Genomic DNA, 27,030 nt, shown 5'->3' on the forward strand with positions numbered 1-27,030 from the left:
AAACAAACAAAACCCCCAAAGAACCTATATGATGAATATAGGAATTCATATTTATGTGTTAGGTAAGAAGAGACATAATACTATTTCACGTATGAGTAATGCTTCACACTTTACGAAGCATTTCCACATCACGCTATTCTGTCCTCCCGTATCAAATGTGTGGGTACGGTTATTGCCTCCATGGTACACACTGGGAAACTGCAAATCAGACTTTTGGACAGAATGCCACACAGGTTCAAAGTAGCAAAGTCAGGGTTCAAATCCATATTTTTCCACTAGAGTTACAGGACTCTTGCTAGTATACTCCCATTGTTTCTCTAACACTTGAAATATTCAGTAAACACCTGCACCTTCCCATATCAGTCAGGTATTTAGTTAACAGTCTCTGTGACCTAGCAATTTTCTGGAAGCTTTCATGAACACTAAGCAGCTTAGAATGGATCTTATTTTCAACAGTGTACAATCTGGTTGAGGAAGATGGTACTTGAATAAAATGAGGCATAATATGAGATAGGTTTTAATAAAACAAATCAAAATTTGTACCAGCTTCAAGTTTAGTTTAAGTTTAAGCTTAGATAGCATATTCAAAAGCAGAGACATTACTTTGTCAACGAAGGTCCGTCTAGTCAAGGCTGTGGTTTTTCCTGTGGTCATGTATGGATGTGAAAGTTGGACTGTGAGGAAGGCTGAGCACCGACGAATTGATGCTTTTGGACTGTGGTGTTGGGGAAGACTCTTGAGAGTCCCTTGGACTGCAAGGAGATCCAAGCAGTCCATTCTGAAGGAGATCAGCCCTGGGATTTCTTTGGAGGGAATGATGCTGAAGCTAAAACTCCAGTACTTTGGCCACCTCATGCGAAGAGCTGACTCATTGGAAAAGACTCTGATGCTGGGAGGGATTGGGGGCAGGAGGAGAAGGGGACAACAGAGGATGAGATGGCTGGATGGCATCACTGACTCGATGGATGGGAGTCTGGGTGAACTCTGGGAGTTGGTGATGGACAGGGAGGCCTGGTGTGCTGCGATTCATGGGGTCGCAAAGAGTCAGACATGACTGAGTGACTGAACTGAATTGAAGCTACAAGAGCTTCCCTTGTAGCTCAGGTGGTAAAGAATCCACCTTCAATGTGGGAGACCTGGGTTCGATCCCTGGGTTGGGAAGATCCCCTGGAAAAGGGAAAGGCTACCCACTCCAGTATTCTGGCCTGGAGAATTCCATGGATTGTATAATCCATGGGTTGGACAAAGAGTTGGACACGACTGAGCGACTTTTACTTTAACTTTAGCAAGTATTCTTCAGATGTCAAATTACATCAGGGGAATACAAGCCCTATACTAGACCTATTAGAACTGTTGTACAGGTCAGTTACTATGGGCAGGATTTTATACTTCAATAATAGTGCCAGAATTTCAATCCAATAACTGGGATCTGAGCACACTGCATTCCACTAATCTATTTTTTTTTTAATAGTAAAATGTGAGAAATGCTATTTCAAAATGTAGTCCTGTACTACTTTTTTTTTTCGAGTAATTTGAACTTTCTAAATTCTGCTGAAAGGTGATTTATATTCTGTGAAGGTTTAGCATTGTTTTAGTTTGTTTTCCCTGTTGATCTACATTTAGCTATTTTTAAACCTTCACTTTTCCATATGTCATGGATAACAGCCAATTATGTCACTCGGGTGAAAATAACAAAGAGGCAAACACTGGCTTCCTGCTTACGAAGGACCTGGTTATATCTGAGTTGGTTTTATGGTAGTATTTTCACTATGTGCGGCTATTTAGTGTCAAATTGGGGACACTTGGTACTCCTGGTTTTTTTGACATTTTACTCCATTTTAATTGATAACCATGTGAGAGACTACATTAAATGTCTAACTTTGGAAGACTTTTTGGCACAGTGGTTCTGAAGTTGGCCACACACTGGAATTTCCTGGAGTGTTTTCAGAAAATACTGATGCCTGGGTCTCACCCATTACCCATATATTATGACTTAATGGGTCTGTGATGAGTCTTGTTTTAAAACTTCTAGAAGTTTAAAAACTTCTAGATGATTCTAATGTGCAGCCATACTTAGCGAGGTACCGCCTGCTTTAGAAGAAATCATCCTAAAAGCTGAGCAGCAATGTCTTTTTAAGAAATCACCAGGTAAATCTCTAGTCAAGAATTAGAAATATTGTGGTCAACATGAAGCTAAGACTCCCAGTAGTAAAATCCAAGTACTATTATGTTACTTCTAGGTAGTGATATACTAGTAAGTGTTTAAAGCTGTCTCAAGAAAAAAGCTCTCATTAGTTGTGCTTTGCCTCTTTCCTCTTGCCTGGAAAATCCCATGGACGGAGGAGCCTGGTAGGCTCCAGTCCATGGGGTCGCTAAGAGTCGGGCACGACTGAACGACTTCACTTTCACTTTTCACTTTCATGCATTGGAGAAGGAAATGGCAACCCACTCCAGTATTCTTGCCTGGAGAATCCCAGGGACAGAGGAGCCTAGTGGGCTGCCATCTATGGGGTCGAACAGAGTCGGACACGACTGAATCGACTTAACAGCAGCAGCAGCATGATGTAAATAAATATTCCCATCATGGCTGATTTCAAGCTACCAGTGGTTTAACAACCAGCTTGCCAAATTCTTGAAAATCTATCAGCTCTTGTGAAACACTTTGAGCCAGCTCCAGCACACCACTTCTGCTAAAAGAATGACTTCCAGGAAAGTTGATATCAGATAAGTTATTTACCCTTTGAGGATTAAATGTATTTATTTAGGCTTTGTTTAGCTCAGAGTAGATAATCATCAATTGACATTTTAAAAAGTTACTTAGGTTAGCAGTTATATAGCAATGTTTGTTGGGTTTTCTTTTAATTTACCTCAGTAGGATTTTTGGTTGTTTTTACTTTTGTGTAAATAATATTCTTAATAAAGTTAGTCAATTGGTATAGTAATCAATGTCTACAGCTCTGAGATCCTGTGAAGTTCTCATCTATATGAACCTCGTGTGCATTACTAGGTAAATAATAATAACAAAGACCCTTCTATAATGCTTTTCTTGTGCCATGCACTGTTGTAAGTACTTTATGTATTAACTTATTTCTTACTTACAACTCCTTGAGGTATATTCTGTTATTAACCCCATTTTTACAGGTAAAGATAAAATCTTTATGCAGTTCTGAGAGGTGAAGTAACTTGCCCAATGACACACAGCTAGAAAGTAGCAAATTGGAATTTGAACTAGGCAGTCTGACTGCTCGTAATCAGCTTACATAAAAAAATTACTAAAGAATCAAAATTATTTTCTGAAATTATTTTTGAATCTAATTTTTCCCCTTATCTCTTCTGGTTGTTTGAAGATCTTTTTCAAATCTAACAATATGTAGCACCTGCTGAAATAATTACTTCATCTGCCTCATTATCAGCTTAATTCCACTTTTCCTGTTATGAGAGCAAAAGTTCCCATGATTTTTGTATAGTAATGCAATTATATTTATTGAGGAATACATTTTATGGTGACTCATATTACCACAGACCTCTACAAATAACACCATAGTTTTTAAAGTCTCTTTTTTATGGGTTTATCTGGCTGGAGCCAAAATATAAAAATAAAAAAAAACATACCTCAGTTATGATGTCTCCGAGACATGTGTTGACTGAATGCCCAGAGGCAGAGAAGAATCAAGTCTAGCTTTAAAAAAATTATTTGGAAATAACTTCAAAGTTGTATAAAATTTCAAGAATCAGATTTCTTCAAAGAGAACACATAAAGCTCTTACTGAGATTCATCTATTGTTCAATTTTACTCCATTTGCTTTACCATTGCTTTCTCTCTGTATCTCTATGTAATTTGTATCACATACATAATCACAACCAAAATATTTTTTTCTAAAATTTTTGAGAGTAAATCATATGCATTATAATTCACTATTCCAAAAGAGTTCACTGCATACAGGGAGATTCTCTTGCATAAACACAGTAAGCTTCTATTAGTATGTAATTTACTCCTTATATTCCAATTTACCAACTAACCTAATACTGTCACTTGGAATATTTATTTTGTCTCTAGTACAGGATCCAGTCTGGGATAAATTACTGCATTTAGTCATCAGGTATTTTTAGTTTAATGTAATCTGAAACATTTCAACAGAGCTTTTCTTTGTCTCATGGGACACTGACATTTTTGAGGAATTCCACCAACACCCCCTCCTCTTTTATAACAGAACATTCTTCATTTGGAATTTGTCTGCTGTTTCCTCATGGTTAGATCCAGATAAGGATTCCAGGCCAGAACACTGCATAAGCCACGTTGTTTCCTTCTCAGGATATCACATTTGAAGGCATTTGGTTTTCATTTACCCTTATTGATGAGGGTTATTTTGATTAAAGAAGAGGTGGTCCAGGTCTTCTACTGCATGGTTATTATTTTTTTCCCTTGTAACTTATAAGCAATCTGTATGAAGATATTTTAAGACCAAATGAATATCCTGCTGCTGCTGCTGCTAAGTCACTTCAGTCGTGTCCGACTCTGTGCGACTCCATAGATGGCAGCCCACCAGGCTCCCCTGTCCCTGGGATTCTCCAGGCAAGAACACTGGAGTGGGTTGCCAATTCCTTCTCCAATTCATGAAAGTGAAAAGTGAAAGTGAAGTCGCTCAGTCAAGTCTGACTCTTCGCAACCCCATGGACTGGAGCCTACCAGGCTCCTCCGTCCATGGGATTTTCCAGGCAAGAGTACTGGAGTGGGGTGCCATTGCCTTCTCCGAATGAATATCCTATTCCTAATCAAATCTTTGCTCTAGATTTTGCCACCAGGGAAGTCCTCTAAATTTTACATCCATTGACAATTCTTATCTGAACCAGCTTTGACTGAAATGGTTGGAAAAATGTCAGTTTTTCCAATCCCAGCATTTTTTCCACATTTACCAGTCAGACTGTGACATTCTACTGTAAGGAAGACACTTTCTTCTCCTCTCTCTCACCTTTTTTTTTTTTTTCTTTTTCAGTGTATTCATGGATTATTCTCTTTCTCCCAATGTTTTATTAATTTATATTTTTTCAACTTGTCCCCATTTTGGTCAGTTGAGAGTACCCTCAAGCTGACTCTGATATTTTGGTGACATATCTCTATTATTTTTTGGAAAACTTCCTTAATTTCTGGCATAAAAAGATATTTTACACTTATGTTGTACCTACTCTGCTCTCACATCTTAATTAGCCATTTCTCTAAGGAACCATCATTCCTTTTAGTGGAGAATATATTAGACACCAAGATCTGAGCGCTGGGCATACTCATTCCTACAGAGTTGTCTTTGCTTCTGAGTTCTTTAGGTAGAAAAATCTAAGAAAAATATGCATGTGCATACATACCCATACATATGAATTTACATTTATTCCAATCTATTTGTACCTGGTTCTGTCTTGTCTCCCCTCTGTCATATTTGCATGTTCCTTCTTCCAGAAGGAAAATTCTAGCTGCTAACAACATCAACACATCTTCTCATTTGCTCAATCATGTAATATATCTGAAATAGTTTTATTACTTGGGCAGAATGTTACCCTATTCTTGCCTGCCAAAAATAAGTTGGACTCAGTAATTTCATGCCTAGTTAATATTCAAAAGAAAAGGAACTCATATTTCCACAAACAGCCTTTTACAAGAATGTTTATAGCAGCTTTATTCATAGAAGCCAAAACCTGGAAATAGCTTATTGTCTTAAGAGACGAACAGGTAACTAAGCTGTGATATATTTATACAATGGAATATTACTCCATGATAAGAAGGAACAAATTATTGCTGCATGCAACAATATGAATGAATTTTTAAATCATTATGCTGACTTTAAAAAAGCAAATAGAAAAGAACACATAATGCATGATTCCATTTGTATCAAGTTTGATTACAGGCAAAACTAATCTATGGTGATAGAAACTAAATCAGTACTTGCTTCTGTTGGAGCTGGGACAGGACAGGACAATCACTGGGAAGAAGCATGAGAAAACATTCTGGGATTAGGGAAATGTGCTATATCTCAGTCAGGATGTGAATTATATGAGTGCACACATTCATCACAATGGTTTGAACTCTATCTTTAATATCTGTTCATTTCACTGTCTGTAAATTAGCCACCTTGTCTATGACCACACCACTCTGAACACACCTGGTCTTGTCTGTAAATTAACGCTCAATTTTTAAATTGGTTGGAGTAGTGGCTGCTATTTTTAGCTGAAGCTAGAACTCCTCATTTTAAAACAGATCCTTTAGTTTGCCTCACTTCCGATCTTCTAACCCCCATCACTCTCCTGGTCTTTGAATGCACTTGAGCTTGCTACCCGGATCAATTTACTCACTTCCTTTGACTATCTTATTATTTCCTTTTACTATCATTGCAAATATTTAAAATACAGCATAAGTTAGAATGTGACAGATAATTAAATGACATTATCCATTCTTTAGGTCTGGCCAATATACATACTTTAATCTTTAATATAGTAAACATGCACACAAATTGAAAATGTTTAAATAATACTGAAATTTAGATTAATGCTCAGTGTAAGACTTTGCTTATCTGATCTATTAAGACAAGAGCAAAAACAAACTGCAGTGTAGGCAGGCCTTTGCCGATGGAAACAGCTGATTTCCAATAACAGATGATCAAATATCACTTTAGTAACAAAACTTTTCTCAGACCTTCTCATAAATTCTGGTGCAGACCACATCCTTCATCTTACATTCCTTAAAAAAAAGAAAGAGATTAATTGAATATCTAAACCTCTAACTAGGGTACAGCAAATTTGTATTAATAACAGACACTATAAGAAATCTCATAAGTTTAAACTCAGAAATAAAATATCAATATGTTAGTTGATATCTGGGAATTCAGAATCATGGCTGTTGAAATAGGGGAAACAGTTTTAACATTGATCTAAGTTACAACAGAGTTATATTGTCTAAGTGGCAGGTTTTTATGCATTATTTGCACAGATTGAAAGCTATTAAAACAGTGGTTTTCAGGACAATCTGCACATTTGCATCATCTGGGGAATATTTAAAAATACCAATGGCTCCTCCTCCCTTAAGAAATTTGCTTTCAATTGATCTGTATCGGGGCTTCCATATTGGTATTTACTTTCTATATAAATCTGCCATGGAGCTAGGGATCAGACCCTCTGTACTAAAGGAAAAAACATTCAAAGCACTGCATGAATCTATTTATAGTCAATGTATGTGTTGATTAGTGAAAATAGCACCTCAGACAAAAAAAATTGTTAGAGATCATCTCATATAACCTTTGTCATCATTTTTACCTGCCATCTACAAAAGGTCTCCAATAAGCTCAGCTTGTATTGATGACAGGTTTTAGTCTTAGTTACTATGGATTCTTGAAAACAATATGCTTGGATATCTACAAATATACTGCAATTGACCGTTTTGCAATGTGCTTTGCTTGTAAAACTTAGATTTGCTTTTGCTTTTCTCTTTGTGAGTCTAACCTAACTTATCCATACATTAAAAAAAATCATTTTTAGATGTTGTTTCTAAAATAGCGGATAGGTTTTGTCATTTCTAAATTCTTGAATCTGAACCTGAAGTACCTGTTGATGACTCTATAGTTTGAATATCAAACATTAACTCTGCCTTTATTCTTAACCATTTTTTCCATTTGTAGTCCAAAGAAGAAAGACTATTTTGAAAATAACATAACCATTTTCTCTATTTAAATAGAATTATTTCCGTGAAAGTTAAGTGAAAGTTAAGTCGCTCAGTTGTATCTGACTCTTTGCGACCCTGTGGACTGTAGCCCACCAGGTTCCTCCATCCATGGGATTCTCCAGGCAAGAATACTGGAGTGGGTTGCCATTTCCTTCTCCAGGGGATCTTCCCGACCCATGGATCGAACCCAGGTCTCCCACATTGCAGGCAGACGCTTTAACTCTGAGCCACCAGGGAAGCCAACTCTATTTCCATAGTTAGAGTAAAATTACTCACCACCACCATTTTTCCATCCACCAACTTTCTCTTTATTGTTGTCTCATTGCCATCCCATTTCTGTACTTGATTCAGTGAGCCTCTTGCCAAGGTTACAGTGCTCTGCAGAGACACATTCATATAATTGAATTTCTAGGACTTTGATTAAAGAAGCGGTTCATTCAGTATTGAATCATTTTCATAACAGATGTTTCATGAGGCACATTTATTTTTCAACAGAATGAAGTGGGCTACCCTTTTGAACACTAGTAGGAGTAATCTGTCTCAAAGCAGTCGATGGAACCAACTTTGAAGAGAAACAATGAAGTTTACCTTTGTTTTTCTATTGTCAGCTGTGGTTTCTTCAAATTCTTGGCCTAGCTTGAAGGAGATCTCTGTATTTTTAAAGGGACTTTCAGTTCTTATAGTTATAATATCCCCTTTCTTGCTGATGATCACTCTGGGTTTGGCCAAGTTTCCCAGTTTTCTGGTGGCTAATCCCACACCTGAAATCAAGATAGCGTTAGAATTTTGTTGACCAAGAGAGCATCTACGTAAAGGCATTATATGGGTGGTTATATTCTATACTCAGCTGTGCTTCCTGTGTACAGGCGGCAGGTAATATCACTTACTACTAAGGATCTCCTCCCATGTTTCATCACCTGATGGAAACACATGTCCACCAACTTGGATATTTAAAATTTTGTTATTACAAAAGTAATGTCTGAAGATTTTAAACACAGAAGTATTTAGCCTAAATAGTGCAAGTCATCTACTTTTACCTTATCCAATCCCATGCTCCTTTGAGAAGCACTAATTATAGTTTTGTATGGATCATTCCAGACATTTTAGTTTGTACAAATAAATATTGTAGATACATATTTTTAATGAGACTGTGACTTATATATGCTCTTCTATGATTTTTTCCCTCTGTAATATATCATAAATATTGATAAGAATTCCTCCCACATCCTTGATGGAAACTCATTTCTGAAAGCTTGTTGTAGCCTCTAAATGTATTTGTACCACTGCAAATGATAAAGATAAATAAAATAATTAAAAAAATATTTTTCCATTTGATAGCAAAACAAAATTAGACTCAAGTATCATTACTGTATTACTCAAGATTATAGAAATAAATAGAAAAATAGAAATGTGAAATGAGAGAGACACAAAAAGAAAAAACTACTTACATATAAATATACATGTATTTATGGCAATATATACATAAAGATGGAGAAGGCAATGGCACCCCATTCCAGTACTCTTGCCTGGAAAATCCCATGGACAGAGGAGCCTGGTAGGCTGCAGTCCGTGGGGTCGCTAGGAGTCGGACACAACTGAGCGACTTCACTTTCACTTTCATGCATTGGAGAAGGAAATGGCAACCCACTCCAGTGTTCTTGCCTGGAGAATCCCAGGGACAGGGGAGCCTGGTGAGCTGCCGTCTATGGAGTCACACAGAATCGGACATGACTGAAGCAACTTAGCAGCAGTAGCATATATAAAGAAGTGTGAAGAATTAGAGCCAATAAAGGATTATGAGCTGTATTCTTTTTTTCTAATTCTGATTAATTGTTTCTTATTTGGTGTGATTTGGACTATGTTTCTCAAACTAAACTTCTTCAATAGAGCCTAAGAATCTACATTTTACCAAGCCTCAAAGTGTCTTTTTGCACTCTAAAATTTGACAATGATTCAGTTAGGGAGTCTTTTATTGAGATTTTCTTATATTTTGCTTCTACCTCATCTGTACAGTGAAATCCATAGATCTAACCAAACTTAGAGTATGGATCTATTCCCATAAGTTCCCATAGTTTTCCAGGCAACACAACATGATTTTGCTTTTTTTATCTAAAAATAGAAGCTGTCTTAAAAGCTTTCTGAATAGGTAAAATTACTGGTACTTTGATGAACATAGAAACCTGAGGTCAATGGCTTCTCTCTCTCCTTATTTATATAGCTCTGGAAATTTCCAAAGACTATTAATGCCTCTTGTGCTCATATCTATGGAACATTTCCTAGAAATAGTTGCAAATAAAGCTGATGGTGGTCATGACTAGACTTTCTGTCTCTATCCACTGCTCCAACTGCAGGAAAGTATGATATTAGTGTAATCAAACTTGAATTCACTGTCACAACACACTTCTTTTTTTCCTCAAAAACTTTCCTAGACTGAATATCCTGCTTTATGAACATTCACTTTTCACAAACAGTTTATCCACATACTTATGTAATACCAGACAATCTAGAGGTAGAGAAAGAAAATTTCTGGCTTAGCTAAATAGCACTTTTAAATTGCGGTTTTCCATTAACTTTAGTATATTTAACTCTTTACTTCATGAGCAATTTAGTTGTTATAAAACTAACTTTCAGAAAAGCCAAAGAATGGGTTGACTAAGTTTTTAAGATTTCTTTCCTCTGGGTTTGAACCAAAATCCTATTGATATGAAACTGCCTTTGAAATCAGTAGGCATTCTAATGCATTTAAGCAGCTCTTATTTGAGTTAAAGTCTATTAAAATTGCCACAAACATAGTGAAAATTATCTGATTGACACAATGGAAGATTAATCCCAGAAGAGGATTGTACTTCAACCTGTGACACTCCCAGACTCCTGGGAAAGGAGTTAGAAGGAAATAGTCAATGCATTTTTCTCAAAAAGGATCTTCTCAATTAGAACAACAAAGAACATTTCTTACCCAGAGCTTTCATGTACTCATCAAAGTTCTCACTGGAGACAAGTTTCCAGGTGCCTAGGAATTTGTTGCTCATTGTGATGGATGAGAATTCAACCCAGTGATAGGTGAGATTCAGGAGACTCAAATGAGATGCTGAAGCCTCAGAAGATTCTTTTCAAAGATGTCCGAAGCATGTGACTCTCACAGAGACCCAATGGGGAAAAGCAGTGTCAGGACTGGGCAATGAATGGCTCTTCAACCATCCACTGGGACAAAAGAAAACCTCACATAATGTCTCCTTCAGTCTCCAAAAATGTTTATAAAAATCAATGAGAGTCCTATTTGAATCTGTAAAAATTTTGGTTGATCTTACATTTTTTAAGAAGTGCTTCGGTCCTTAACACTTTGAAAAAGAGTCCATAAATTGAGGCCTATGCTGTATTAAATTATATGGGCATGAATGAATGAATATGTGTGTGTGCGTGTGTGTGTGTGTGTGTTTAGGCATCTTGCTCACTCTCAATCCTGAGTCTGCACAATTAAGAATTCTTATTGAAAGAGAAGAAAGAGAGGAAAAATGTCCATGAGTATTGTGATAACTGCCTCAAATATGTTGTGGGAGAGAAATGCAGGAGAACAGTGTGAGGAAGTATTCATAGGTAAGGGAGGCTTGGAATAGTTGGCATATCCAAGGCAGGCAGAGTAGGCAGACAATACGGTCAGTTTATTACAGCAGAGCACAGAAATTGCTTTCATGGGTGAATAAAAAAGTAGCACTAAAACACGCTCTTTGACCATAGCAAAGATTTTAATCTTAAAAAAACTTTTTAGGTTCAAATTAAGCAGGTTCTTGGTTAATAAAACAAGCTTAAGTCCTTTAAAATAAGTCTATAGTTTTAGAAAGGGTATTCTATAAAAATAATATGTATTGAGAGCTCAATAGTCACCATGCTAAGTGCTTCTTATGGATTATTTTATATGATCCTTTCAACAACTCCAAGAGTAAGGCATTATTATTACATCCATCTTAGCAATGAGAAAACTGGAACTTGGGGAGGTTAGGTAACTTGTGTCCGAACTTGAATAAGGAGAGGTATGATTTGAACCTGGTATCGTTTCTCAGTGCATAGATGTCAGACCAGTATTTTACACTGCTTCTGCTATAACAGATATGCTGGAGGTCCTGGCCAAAGATCAGGCAACACACTGACACCACCATGACTGGATAGAGACATTCACTCTCCTCTCAGAAAGCAGGAGAAGTGTGACTTCCTGGGTGGTCCAGTGGTTGGGAATCCACTTGCCAATGCAGGGGACATGGGTTCAGTCCCTGGGGTGGGAAGATCCTAAGTGCCACAGAGCAACTGAACCCAGGAGCCACAACTGCTGAACCCATGTGCTGCAACTAGTGAAACCCGCATACCTAGAGGCTGTGCTCTAAAACAAGAAAAGCCGCAATGAGAAGGCCGTGCGCCACAATGAAGAGAAGCCCCTGCTTGCGGCAACTCAAGAAAGCCTGCACAGCAATGAAGATCCATCACAGATGAAAATAAATAAATCATTTAAAAAAACAGAAGGGGTGAAAGTCAAAAGATGAAGTATCCAGGTTATATGATACATCAGACTCCCAGTCTTAGACCAAGGGGAGCAAATATGAAAACACTTTGAGCATAAGTGTGGCTCTTGGGAATACCAAGTTGATACCATGCCCTTTCCTAACAGGTTTTTCACACTGACGTGAATCCTGGCCTTGAGACAGTGGATATTACCAGGTTACATGTTTACTACACAGTTTGGCACTCTTCCCAATAATTAAAACAACCCATTATCAATTTACCCACAACAGATAAATCACTGACCTCTAGGTCTCAGGTTACCAACACCATAGTTGTACCATAACCATGGCAGTTATGTGTTTAGAGTCCAAGTTGGGTTGAAAAAATGCAAAATCATACACAGTGGGCCCAAGTATCATCTTAAATTACTTGTGCCTGAATAACTCAAGGTGGGAATGAAATAGTAACTAGAACAATTCCTCTGTTAGCTGGCTAACCCAATCCTAGGCCAGGAGAATGTAACTGGAGGAAGTATATTGTACTGAGATAGAAGAAACAGTTATGAAAGAAAGGGTTTTTAATTAGCAGAATGTGTTATCTTCTAAAACAGTTAATAAAAATGAATAATGCTAGGATTTGTGTCTTCAAACATTTAGGTATTTTGCCTAAATCTATATGTAGAATCTAAAAAGATAATACAAATGAATGTATATAGAAAAATAGAAACAGACTCACAGAGAAAACAAGTTAGTGGTTACAAGTGGAGAGGGGGAAAAGCAGAGGTGCATGTTAGGGGTGCGGATTAACAAAGTACTTTGTATAAAACAGATAAGCAGCAAGGATATATTATTTAGCATAGAGAAGTATAGCCATTATCTATTAATAACTTTTTGGAGTATAATCTGTAAAGTGACTGAATCATTATGCTGCTCATTTGAAACTAACATAATGTTGTAAACCAGCTATCAGTTCAGTTCAGTTCAGTCGCTCAGTCGTGTCCGACTCTTTGAGACCCCATGAATTGCAGCACGCCAGGCCTCCCTGTCCATCACCAACTCCCGGAGTTCACTGAGACTCACCGTCCATCAAGTCAGTGATGCCATCCAGCCATCTCATCCTCTGTCGTCCCCTTCTCCTCCTGCCCCCAATCCCTCCCAGCAACAGAGTCTTTTCCAACGAGTCAACTCTTTGCATGAGGTGGCCAAAGTACTGGAGTTTCAGCTTTATACTTCAATAAATAACCATGCCCATAGGGTTAATCCTGAACTCTCAGCTCAGTCATTCTTCTCTACCTTTGGAGTGACAGTCTTTAAATTTCAATTCAATCATCTTTCCTGACGTTTTCTAGTATACCTTCATTTAGCACTCAAAGCAATTAATCATTTAACATGTTAACTTTTATTAATTTTAGATATTACTTCATTAACATGAATGTCATGCACCGAAGTCTTGATTCCATGTGTGTGGGGATAATATGTGATTCTATTCACATAATATAAGGTAAAAGAGGAGAGTAAAAAAGCTGACTTAAAGCTCAGCCTTCAAAAACGAAGAACATGGCATCTAGTCCCATCACTTCATGGCAAATAGATGCGAAACAGTGGAAACTGTGGCAGACTTTATTTTTTTGGGCTCCCAAATCACTTCAGACAGTGACTACAGCCATGAAATTAAAAGATGTTTGCTCCTTGGAAGAAAAGCTATAACGAACCTAGACAGTGTATTAAAAAGCAGAGGCATCACTTTGCTAACCAAGGTCCATATAGTCAAAGTTGTGATTTTTCCAGCAGTCATGTATGGATATGAGAGTTGGGCCATAAAGAAGGCTGAGTGCCAAATTATTGATTCTTTCAAACTGTGGTGCTGGAGAAGACTCTTGAGAGTCTGTCAGACAGTAAGGAGATCAAAGCAGTCAATCCTAAAGGAAATCAACTCTGAATATTCATTGGAAAGACTGATGCTGAAGCTGAAGCTCCAATACTCCATACTTCGGCCACCTGATGCAAAGAGCCGACTCACTGGAAAAGACCCTGATGCAGGAAAAGATTGAGGGCAGGAGGAGGAGATGACAGAGGAAGAGATGGTTGGATGGCATCACCAATTCAATGGAAATGAGTTTGAGCAAATTCCATGAGATAGTGAAGGACAGGGAAGCCTAACGTGCTGCCATTCATGGGGTCTCAAATAGTCAGACACAAGTGAATGACTAAACAACTATTCACATAAAGGTCCAAGTACTTAACCCCATGCATGTATACAGTAGGTAATCATTTGTTTCCTGCCTGAATGAATAAATGAAATGTAAATTTTGTACTTATGAGGGATTTTCTTTGCATTAAATCATATAGCAAATATGAAAGCATCTAAAATTCATGCTTATAATCAATAATATGATTCTTCTAAACTTCCTTTCTTCTTTTTCTCTTCCTTCCATTTTCATACACTCTAGAGTCATGGAAAGAGCAAGGCTGTGAGTTACACTTAAGTGTAAAACTTAGTTGTAGTACCCATTCCTTCATTTAGTCACTCCATCGGTCAGTGGTAAAGCAGATGGTTCTTTCCCTATTCCGGATGACACTATCTCATGACAGGAAAGTGCATGTGAAATAATTCCAGGGTTCATTGTACATATGCTCACTGTGTGCACACCAATAATTGTTCAACATGAATTTATTGAACTGAAGTAGCACTGGAGATAATAACATGGTGAATGAAACAACTCTTCTTGCCCTCATGGGCTTTATACTCCAGTTAGGAAGACATGCATTAAACGGACACTCAGAGACATTTTAGAATATGCAATTTTTTTTTTTATCATTTGCAGATGGAGACAATGAATGACACTAAAGAGTAAGTGAACCATTTCTATGTTGGAAGATACTTTTCATAATTTCTTACACACCAGATGCCCTGAGACCAATCGTCTTATTTATTGTCAGAACTCAGACACTAGGGCATCTGGTGCTCCTCCAGACAGCTATTTGACAGAATGTGACAATGGCAATTCAGGCTTGATAGCTTCCTCTTTCATGTCGCAAGTAAGCGTTTTTGTCTCATCTTAAAAATGCTGAGATTAAAGTTGTTTTCTTAATGAAAACCATTTCTTGAAGCTTTCTCAGCCACCAGTGGGTATTTGATTTTTTAGTTACTATGGTGACAGTTGCATTACGCTGCCCAAAGGAAGTTAATAGCTTTTCTTTTGTTGAATGGCAATGAATAGAGGGAAGAAGTAGTTTGTCATTCCTCCAAACAATGCAATTAGCTTTGTTTTTACTAGGCTTGAACATACATGGCCTCTTTTCCGGAGACTGGTCTAAGATTTCACATCATTATTCCTAATAGAACACTTGAGATCTGGTTATTCATTGGGGAGGTAACCAAAGACAGAATTTCTGCATTTCAATGTTTTTCTCTAGTCATTACAGAATATACAGAGCCAGTCACAGTTTTTTCTACTCCATTTGCATTTCTTCTTAGAAAGTGATATCAACAGCATTAAAATAGGTAGTATTTTTCAGGCATTAGCACAAAGAGCTGTAGGAAACACTTTTCAGGACTCAGCCATCTGCTTCCTTATAGTCTATGGGAGGAGGCAATCTCTTCAAAATAATTCACTTGTGAAGCATAGTGAAAAGTGTGTGAGTATATGTGTGAGTGTGTGTGTGTAGCTTTATTTCATAAGGAACAAATACAAACTCACAAAAATTCAGATGATTTTCTAACCATGTGTTATCCAGGTTGCCTACTTTATTTCCTTGATTACGTTTTACAAAATTTTTCAATAATTGAGATGATATAATGTGGTTTATGGGCTTCCCAGGTGGCTTTAGCAGTAAAGAATCCACCTGCCAACGCAGAAGACACAAGAGATGGAGGAAATGGCACCCCACTCCAGTATTCTTGCCTGGAAAATTCCATGGACAGCCTGGTAGGCTATAGTCCATGGGGCAATTAACAATCAGGCATGACTGAGTGATTGAGAACACACGATGTGGTTTACACATACATATGTATGTGTATACACACACACACACACACACACACACAAACATGTATTTCAGATAAGATAAAGTTAGATCAGAGGATCAATTCATGTATAAACTGTACTTTCATTTATTCATTTCAAACCATGCCTTCCTTCAAACAATGGAAAACTAGTTTTGTAGTTAAATTCTAGCCTATAACATGCTCATGATTGGGGATACCTGGTGAAAATGCATTATCTTAAATGGACACACTGACTCAGTAATGTGAGCTGTTGCCATGAACCCCAGAATTTTATTTAACCCAGAAGTTTATTTCATGCTCCCTGTATTTCCACTGCAGGTACTCCTGATCTATGGTTAGCTTTACTCCATAGAGAAAGGCTCAGAGGCTTTCAATCCATTCATTTCATGCCTATAGCACCCTTCAGATTTCAGAGTCCTCTCCTCCAAGCAGCCAGGGATTGGGGGAGATGAAAAAGACACACTTGCCTCTTTATTCTCTTTACCTAGAAGTGGCACATGTCACTTCCACTTAGACTCTGATGCAGAAAATAGTCACATGACCCCAAGGAGACAGGTGGGTACTTAGCTATGTTTGGCTTGCGGATGCTTCTCAATGCCAATACTGTATTGGCAAGCCCAGATGTCTCGAGGGAAATTAACTGTCTCTTCTGTATTCAAATCTGGGCACACTAAGTCCTGACATTATGTCTGAATAACTATCTTAAAGTCTATATTCTGATAGAATGTTATAAGGAACTTGGGATACTGGTCTAGCTTTACCACCTACCAAATGGATAGCATTTGAGTTGTAGCTTTATCTCCTATACAATATTGATTGTTCTGAGAACCAAAAAAAGAAAACCTTTGTGAAATTGTTTTGTAACTTATGTATTGACACATGAACTCTATGTTACAAAGTAAACCAGAATTGATTTCTCCCAAATCCCATTTCTAACTGATTAGTTGCTCCTAGAGCCTGCCTACCTCTGCTGTAACACTCTTCCAGTCCAACTTTGTCTGCCCACTGTTTTAGTGCACATGCCTTCAATTCTGTGGTTCCTATTCTTTGCATTCTAATTGCCCTATTATCTGGGAAGGGGATGTGGGAAAAATGAGAAGACATGAGGGATTCCCTGTGCTGGCCCATTGAAGAATGTCTCATTTAGCCTCATCACAAACTTGTGAAGTAGGCAGTCTCCATTTTGCAAAGGAGAAAACCAAAGTGGGTGAACAGCTCATTCAAGCTCACAAAACAATCAACGGCAGAAGCAGGATTCAAGTCCTGCTCTGTCTGGTTCTCAAATTTCATTTCTTGCAATGTGTTTCGAGGGTAGCAGTCACTTCCTGTTCTATCATGAGGCTCGTTGCTAGAAGGTTCCTCCCAGCTCTGACCCCCTCAAAAAATTACTCAAGATCTAGATACCAACCTTCAAAGTGGACAGATTATAGTTTTCTGTAAATGTTTAAAATAGAAATAAATCAAGGATTAGGTTATGTCCTGATTTCTTCATCCTAAATTTCTGTGTATTTTCTGTTACTACCTTTGAAATAGTCAGCTGTCTTTTAATCACTTTCAAAGCATGTTCTTTTATGATTATTACACTTTTGTGCTAATGTATGAAAATTAAATACACTAAAAATGTTCAAAATAAATTATCTTTGTCAGCGGTTTTCTAAATAGTATTGGGTAGCAAAAAAAGAAATCTGGTGAGTTATTCATTGATAATAGTATTAATCATGTTTTTAGTATGCTTGATATTTGGATAATTAATTCTTTTCTGTAAACTTCAGTGTGAATTTAAAATGTAATAGTTTATCACTAAACTAGTCTAAAAATATTCAAAAATACATATTTTATTTTATAGTTTATAAAATCTGTCATTTCCTCTACTTCAAACCCTTATGGAAAGTGAATAATGGCTTTTTATTGCTTAGCAATAATTGTCATTATTATCCTTTTTCTAGAAATCCAGTGCAACTTGACAAGTTGTTATTTGTTTATAGATAAATGGTGACAGTTTTTAAAGGTAAGTCAGATCATGTGAATGTCCTTAGTAAAGACTGATAATTCTAAGTATAAACTTTAATGAATTTTTTCTTATAGAAATATTAACACAATTTGACTGAGAAGAAAAATAAAATCAGTAGGGTTTCAAGACGCCTCTGTTACTTGTAACAATAAAAGGCAGTTGTGATCTCTATCCTTAACTCATTTCTATTTGCCATCACCTAATAGAGTATTATTGATGGAGAAGAAAATGGCAACCCACTCCAGTGTTCTTGCCTGGGAAATCACATGGACAGAAGGAGCCTGGTGAACCACAGTCCATGGGGTGTCAAAGGAGTCGGACATGACTGAAACAATAGAGCATTGAACAGATGGTCGTCACTGAGTAAGAACTTGCAGAATGAACGACTTTCTCAGGAGTAGCATGCTTGATTCTACCTTCTAAAGACTCCACACCAGATTTTTTTTATCTCATTTAGGCTCTCTATAACTTGAGCTGTGACATTATGAGAAGGGAAAGAAGTCTTGAAAATTCAAAACTAAGTTATTCTTTTTAAAATTTTGCCTCTGTAAAGTCAAAGGTTTAAATGAGTAAGTGCCTAGTGCTTTTTAGAATACCCTAATCCTTGACTTGTTCCAAATAGGAAAAGGAGTACGTCAAGGCTGCATATTGTCACCCTGCTTATTTAACTTATATGCAGAGTACATCATGAGAAACGTTGGGCTGGAAGAAGCACAAGCTGGAATCAAGATTGCCGGGAGAAATATCAATAACCTCAGATATGCAGACGACACCATCCTTATGGCAGAAAGTGAAAAGGAACTAAAAAGCCTCTTGATGAAAGTGAAAGTGGAGAGTGAAAAAGTTGGCTTAAAGCTCAATATTTAGAAAACGAAGATCATGGCATCTGGTCCCATCACTTCATGGGAAATAGATGGGGAAACAGTGCAAACAGTGGCTGACTTTATTTTTGGGGGCTCCAAAATCACTTCAGATGGTGACTGCAGCCATGAAATTAAAAGACGCTTACTCCTTGGAAGGAAAGTTATGACCAACCTAGATAGCATATTCAAAAGCAGAGACATTACTTTGCCAACAAAGGTCCATCTAGTCAAGGCTATGGTTTTTCCAGTGGTCATGTATGGATGTGAGAGTTGGACTGTGAAGAAAGCTGAGCTTGAAGAATTGATGCTTTTGAACTATGGTGTTGGAGAAGACTCTTGAGAGTCCCTTGGACTGCAAGGAGATCCAGCCAGTCCATTCTAAAGGAGATCAGTCTTGGGTGTTCTTTGGAAAGACTAATGCTATAGCTGAAACTCCAGTACTTTGGCCACCTCATGCAAAGAGTTGACTCACTGGAAAAGACTCTGATGCTGGGAGGGATTGGGGGCAGGAGGAGAAGGGGACGACAGAGGATGAGATGGCTGGATGGCATCACCGACTCGATGGACGTGAGCTTGGGTGAACTCCAGGAGTTGGTGATGGACAGGGAGGCCTGGCGTGCTGCAATCCATGGGGTCGCAAAGAGTCGCACACGACTGAGCGACTGAACTGAACTGAATCCTTGTAGAAAACACTTCAACCAGTGATCTAAGTTGTTGCTAAAGTGCTGTCATCTGCGCTCCCATCACAGAGACCATACTCTGATGAAGGCCACGCCAGCCTCTGCTCCCATTTGTGCACAGGATGCTACCTTGGGGCTTGAAACCCTCTTGGACTTCTGGAGAATGAGTAAGGTACATTTTGTACATGCTTGAGTCCTTTAGGAAGGACAGAGACAAGCATGGGGGAAGGACTGTCACTGCCCACGTCTGGCAGTAGTGTGGCTACTTCAAGTGCACAGTTTTATGCTGAGGTCTTCAGGTTTAATATGACAGTCCTAGCTCCTTTCCTTGGACAAGAATTCAGTTACTGTCCCAATCCCGTGCTAAGTCCTTTTCATTACTCTTTAATTTCATCCTTATTAAGGTAACCATACTTCTTAGTTTGCCTAGGACAGTCCCAGTTTCTGCTTTTGGCCCAGGTGTGATTACTGACAGTGCCTCTCTCTTTCCACTCTTTACTGCTCACTCAGTTTAGATGACAAACTAGCACAACTTAAACACCATCCTCAGGGGTTATTTTTGACTAAGTACTGTCTGGTTTAAGTTTAATTTGAAGCATGAGATATACAGAATTCTTCCTCTTTTTCCTTTTCCTCTTCCCACTGCCACAAACACACTCAATTTAAAATCTTATCTGTAATTACTCTGTTTCACTCTAAGCCCTGAGAGTACTTCCTGCTGCTGCGGCTGCTAAGTCATTTCAGTCATGTCCGACTCTGTGCGACCCCAGAGACGGCAGCCCACCAGGCTCCCCCATCCCTGGGATTCTCCAGGCAAGAACACTGGATTGGGTTGCCATTTCCTTCTCCAATGCATGAAAGTGAAAAGTGAAAGTGAAGTCGCTCAGTCATGTCTGACTCTTCGTGACCCCATGGACTGCAGCCCGCCAGGCTCCTCCGTCCATGGGATTTTCCAGGCAAGAGTACTGGAGTTGGGTGCCATTGCCTTCTCCGGAGAGTACTTCCTAGCAACAGTAATCAGTGAAACTATTAAGCGACTTAATGAAGCTCTAACAATTACATTCCCACTAGGTGTTTAGAAGTCCAGCACTGGCATTTAATAAAATATCATTCTGCAAAGACGAAGTTGTAAGTGATGGTGACAGATGTACTAGCCTGATTATGTTAAACACATTTATGGAGAAGTAGGATAATGATTGTTTTAAATGTTCTATAATAATTCAAGCACAGGGTAGAATGTTCAGGCTATATTTTGTAGCCTTTTTGTCTCTGTGTCTGTCTCTCTTCCCTTCTCCCTGTCTCTCTCATCTATCTATCTATTATTCATTATCTATCTATCTATCATCTATCTGTCTATCATCTATCTATCCTATCTACAAGACTTTAAGTAGGGCCAACCTTCTGCAAAAATAGAAAGCAACATTGGTTTTCAACACTTATGTTGTGTAAAGGGGATGTTAGTTGCTCAGTCATGTCTGACTCTTTGTAACCCCATAGACTATAGCCCACCAAGCTCCTCTGTCTCTGTGATTCTCCAGGAAGAATACTGGAGTGGGTTGCCATTCCCTTCTCCAGGAGATCTTCCCAACCCAGGGATCGAACCCGGTCCTCCTGCTTTGCAGGCAGATTCCAGTGGTTATGATCCCTCTTTGAAGTCACATGAATTTCAACAGAGCACCCACCCTTTGGCAGAAAGCCTTAACCTAACTGGAATGGGTCCACTGAAGGAAAAGCAAGGATCGCAGAAGTCAAGTGTGCAAAGAATAAAAGGCACTTAGTGATCTTACAATCACGCCAGAGACAGGTAGTTTCTTGTATCACCCATTTAGTTTGTCTCTAACTCTCAAGATGAAACAGCTCCGTAACTGCACTTAGTTTGGTTTTATTGAGCAATTTTATGTTGAGAAATTTTTTAAAAATTACTGGCCCTGAAGCACATCTTCTTCAAGTCCCAGCTTCCTGTTAGTGAACAAGTTTTCACTGATGCATACAATGTCTTCACAGCTTTTCACAGACACCAGTGCTGACAACATTATTCATGATATATTCCTAAAAGCAAAGAGGCATCTATTAGAGTTGGTACATGATAGGTTAAATTTGCTCTGTCCCTCTTTCCCCAGGCTGCCTACTCAGGCCATAAGACAATTGAATGATTCGAAAGGTATGCGTCAAATAGTAGCATCAAAAATTTTTAAATTTAGAGAAAACTCACCACTAACATTTTTCCATCTACAATTTTTCTTTTGATCGTTGTCTCTTTACCAAGCCATTTTTGAACATGAATCATTGAGCCACCATCTAGTGTTATGATGCTCTATAAATGTAGAAAGGAATCAGTCAGAAATAGCAATTCATGACATCCTAATGACACAAGACTAGATATTTATTTTTTAATTTCCATTTTGAAATTCTTTTCTCCAAAATTCTTACATCAGTTCTTGTTCTAATTTAATACCCTCAAACTAGGGAAGTCTCAAAAGATTATTCAAGTGATGCTCTTTTCCCCCAGGTAAGCAATACCTAAACTATTTGTGAATGATTGTTCCATATTCTGTTTTATAAAATGACAAAGAAAGGGCTTCTCTGATGGTTCAGTGGTTAAGAATCCACCTGCCAATGCAGGAGACAAGGGTTCAACCCCTGATCTGGGAAGATCTGACATGGCGCTGAGCAGCTAAACCTGTGCACCACAACCATTGAACCCGTGCTCTAGACCGGGGAGCCACCACTATTGAAGCCCAAGCCCTAGAGCCCTAGAGCCTGGGCTCCACAGCAAGAGAAGCCATTGCAACAAGAAGCCTGTTCACTACAACTAGTGAGTAGCCCTCACTCACTGCAACCAGAGAAAAGCCCGTGTAGCAACAAAGACCCAGCACAGCCAATAAATAAATAAATAACATTAGAAACAAACAAAAACTGACAAAGAGAGATCAGAGAAGCAGTGAAAACATGTTGAGTTTTTGGGCCCTAAATCATTTGCCGAAGAATTGACTTTAGAGATGTGTTCTATTAATTAACAAAATAAACTCAAACTGACTGGGTGAATTAGAACAAACTATGCCTAACTGCCTTCTAGATTTTTCCTGATTATGAAGCAGGAAGATTTAGTTCTTACCTTCACTTTCCGGTTATCTATGGTGGTTTCATCAAATTCTTCCCCTAGCTTGAAGGAGATCTCAGAGTTCTTGAAAGCACTTTGAGTTTTGATGCTAATCTTATCCCCGTCGGCACTAATAATGATTCTTGGCTTTGCTGATCCTGCAAGGTTCTGGACTGCAACACTCACTCCTGTGGGAATGAGTGAGAAGAAAACTCAATGAGTAGAGGAAACAACATGCCTCCTTAAGAAGTTTAGGAAGTGCTAGCAATCATTTTGGAAAGCAATTCAAAAAGAACGCATCCTCTCCCCATTGACATTTTGGATAGTATGCCATGTTTTCTTTAGTGCTCTCTGTATCAGCTGGTTGAGCCAAGCCTCCCAATCAGAAGACATGTCTAGTAATTATGCTTGACACTTTGAAAGCTAAGTTCACTTTCTGAGACTATTGTGCTTCATCTAAAATCGCTGGGACTCTTGTACTTCATCTAAAATCTATATTTGTGTGGTGACTTTCAATCGTATACTTGGGCATTACCTCATGAAGTGTTTCAACAACAGTATTTCAGTAGCACGGGGTATTACTACCCTCATTTTAGAGATGAGTATACTGACTCCCAGAGAGGTAGAAAGGCTTATTCTAGATGATTTGCTTGGTAATTAACAGAACTGAAATTTAAACACAAGTTTTCTAATTGTCCATAAACTTTAGCATGCTTTTTTTTCCTTAAAAAAAAAATTCAAAGTATCTAATCTACTCTAAAAGAATATGACTTATAAAGTGCAGGCTTCTCTTATTTGTAGGTACAATTCAGATCTGGCTGAATACCATGAAATTAAAAGATGCTTACTCCTTGGAAGGAAAGTTATGACCAACCTAGATAGCATATTGAAAAGCAGAGACATTACTTTGTCAGCAAAGGTCTGTCTAGTCAAGCCTATGGTTTTTCCAGTGGTCATGTATGGATGTGAGAGTTGGACTGTGAAGAAAGCTGAGCGCCGAAGAATTGATGCTTTTGAACTGTGGTGTTGGAGAAGACTCTTGAGAGTCCCTTGGATTGCAAGGAGATCCAACCAGTCCATTCTGAAGGAGATCAGCCCTGGGATTTCTTTGGAAGGAATGATACTAAAGCTGAAACTCCAGTACTTTGGCCACCTCATGCGAAGAGCTGACTCATTGGAAAAGACTGTGATGCTGGGAGGGATTGGGGGCAGGAGGAGAAGGGGACAACAGAGTATGAGATGGCTGGATGGCATCACTGACTCGATGGACGTGAGTCTGAGTGAACTCCGGGAGTTGGTGATGGACAGGGAGGCCTGGCTTGCTGTGATTCATGGGGTCGCAAAGAGTCGGACATGACTGAGCAACTGAAATGAACTGAACTGAAATGAGGCAAATTAGACAATTTGGCTGAGAGCCTGGCCCTGCTATTCACGTTGGGAATTGTCCATTGTTGAACTTGTCTCCTGCAATAGTTGAGCAGAAGGGCTGACTCCCATCTCTTAATATTGATATAGAAATCGATTTCACATTCATATTATGGGCAGATGGGAAGCCTCTGACTACATAAAAGCAAAAAACTTTTATATATAGTTTTTTATTAAAAGGGAGGTCTCTCTTATATGTTAAAATTGCTTAATTAAATGTTAAAAAATTACTATTCTTCTAGCATTAGTAAAGAATAGTTTAGTTATTATTAGTTATCTGAGCTATTGTAAATGATATTCATTTCAACTTGAATAAGAGCTAAAGTAGGCAGAACTTACAATTCTGAGAGATGTCCAATAGTGGGAAATTTCATGAGTAAAAATATTCTATTTCTATGTGTTCTATTTCAACAAAACATTTGAAACTCTTCAAAATAAGGTTTTAAAAATCTCCCATGTGTATCAGAACTCTAAAAATTAACCCACTAGAAATTTTGCTTGTTGTTATTACTCTTTTGGAGTTATAACTTAAAGTAAACCTTGAAATGAATTTAGTTAATAAATTTAATTATAGATAGGTATTGCTATCTATAATGCGGAGCTGGGAAAAGCTATTTAATGAAATTACCAAGATAAAAAGAAACTCTATCATGAGGGTAGGATGAAGTATTTTCAAAAAGGATATATGGTCTAAAAATATAGATAATAAATTAGAAGGAAGTATCTGTGAGCCTAGTATTGCAGAAAGAGATAATTATTACTAGTAATAAAAGAGTAAATGTAGATACATAAACTTTGTTAACCCCATGAATATACCCTAAGATCCCAAATGAACAAGATAATTGTAGGAAAATTCATTGTAAAGTGCAAACCCAACCACATCACAAAAAGCATTGCCAGTTTCCAAATCTTGGAAAGCTATTTCTCACCCAGTTCTTTCATATATTCATCAAAGTTTTCTCTGGAGACCAGTTTCCAGGTTCCCAAGAAGGGCTCAACCATGATGGAAAGCTTGCAGAGAAGAGGTGCTCACAACCAAAATCCAAAGACACTTAAGCAACACACTGCTAAAAGACTCTTAATTTAAAAGACTTCTTCATCACGTGACTCTTCTGAAATGGCCAACGGGGAGCAGCAAGACCAAAGATTCTAGGCACCAGTGTTGACTCATTTTATTTACTTTCAAATAAAGACACAGAAAATTAACATGCTAAATTGCATTTAAGTCAATGATTATAGCTTCTAATAAACAGATTGGTAACCTGAGAGTCATCTGATAAATATCGTGAAATGGAGACAATTTTCAGTAGAGATAAGCATTTTGAACTATGAATGCTGAGTTAACTCTGAAGGAATAACCCAACAAATGTCTAATGAACACCTGACTGAGATGTTTTCCTACTTGATACAGGGACATCCTTGCTTGCTGTACCTCAGCTGCTTTTTATTTGGACAAGTCACAGTGCCAGAGTACTCTCTTCATTATAAGAATATGCACCCCTCCCTTCCTTGCAGGGCTGATGAATTGATACTACTTAATGTAACTGAAATGTCTACAGTTGATTGGAGTGAGGAGTAAGGTATCATTGCTGTTAATTAAGAGTAATTGCAGAGTGGGAAGAAAACTAGCAATTATCATTGATGGTGTTTTATAATTTAAGTTCTAAAAATGAGGGGAAGCTAACACTAAAATTCATCTTTTAGGATAACAAAGAAATCTTGATATTAAAAGAAGAGTAATTAAAATATTAATATTGATAATAAATATCAGAATATCTTGATGTGAAAATAAGATTAATTAAAACTTTAATCTTGATAATTAATATCAAGAAATATTGATATTGAAGTTGTGAATGGAAGTTTTAGGTAGAAATATGGTATTTTGAGTCCCTTGGACTGCAAGGAGATCCAACCAGTCCATTCTGAAGGAGATCAGCCCTGGGATTTCTTTGGAGGGAATGATGCTGAAGCTGAAACTCCAGTACTTTGGCCACCTCATGCGAAGAGTTGACTCATTGAAAAAGACTCTGATGCTGGGAGGGATTGAGGGCAGGAGGAGAAGGGGACGACAGAGGATGAGATGGCTGGATGGCATCACTGACTCGATGGACGTGAGTCTCAGTGAACTCTGGGAGTTGGTGTTGGACACAGAGGCCTGGCGTGCTGCGATTCATGGGGTCGCAAAGAGTCGGACATGACTGAGCGACTGATCTGATCTGATCTGATGGTATTTTGATATCTTCATTCTAAAAGAAAGATGAAGGCAGGAAGTAGTTTAAACATCTGTGCCATTACTTCTAAAATCATTTTCTGTAACCCAAGTAATGGAAGTGAACTTTAGGCAGGTAAGGCCTTTACCGGGAAGGACTGGATTCTGAGGTTGTAGATTTACATGACAGCTTTGAACTCCAGTTGTTTTAAAGAAGGCTGGAAAATTAGAGTGAAGAATAGTATTTATACTATTATCTGCCTAGGTCAAAATATTCCTTCAGGTCAAAGAAATCTTCATTCAGACCATCTACTTGTGGGGAAATTATACACACACACACAAAAGCAGATGCTTTGGCACCACAAAGTTAAATCTTAAGTGGTATAAAGAATTTATTTTGATGGAAACATATAAAAAAGTTGTTTATAATACAATATGGGGGAAATAGTTAAAATATCTGGAGGGCAAAACAAGGAAAGAAAAAACCTTAGAGTCAGTTTTAGGGAACTGAGACTGGACTGAATATAAGTGCCTTAGCAGT

The 27,030-nt window shown here is 38.0% G+C and overlaps 2 protein-coding genes across 2 annotated transcripts; both read right to left on the reverse strand.

Moving 5' to 3' along the window:
- Positions 1–5,640: 5,640 nt before the first annotated feature.
- Positions 5,641–10,797, reverse strand: LOC113904301 (myelin P2 protein). Its single transcript, XM_027561258.1, has 4 exons — positions 10,659–10,797; positions 8,291–8,463; positions 7,979–8,080; positions 5,641–6,724 (listed from the first exon to the last, which is right to left on the reverse strand). Exons 1-4 carry the CDS (start codon positions 10,729–10,731, stop codon positions 6,674–6,676), a joined length of 399 nt encoding a protein of 132 aa, XP_027417059.1. The 5' UTR covers positions 10,732–10,797; the 3' UTR covers positions 5,641–6,673.
- A 10,824-nt stretch (positions 10,798–21,621) lies between these two features.
- LOC113903961 (fatty acid-binding protein 9-like) lies at positions 21,622–25,302 on the reverse strand. The gene is made up of 4 exons (XM_027560627.1): positions 25,210–25,302; positions 22,871–23,043; positions 21,968–22,069; positions 21,622–21,804 (listed from the first exon to the last, which is right to left on the reverse strand). The coding sequence occupies exons 1-4, from the start codon at positions 25,280–25,282 to the stop codon at positions 21,754–21,756; spliced, it is 399 nt and encodes a 132-aa protein (XP_027416428.1). The 5' UTR covers positions 25,283–25,302; the 3' UTR covers positions 21,622–21,753.
- Positions 25,303–27,030: the final 1,728 nt, after the last annotated feature.

The sequence above is a fragment of the Bos indicus x Bos taurus genome, chromosome 14, assembly GCF_003369695.1.
Source record: "Bos indicus x Bos taurus breed Angus x Brahman F1 hybrid chromosome 14, Bos_hybrid_MaternalHap_v2.0, whole genome shotgun sequence".
NCBI classification, from domain to species: Eukaryota; Metazoa; Chordata; class Mammalia; order Artiodactyla; family Bovidae; genus Bos; species Bos indicus x Bos taurus.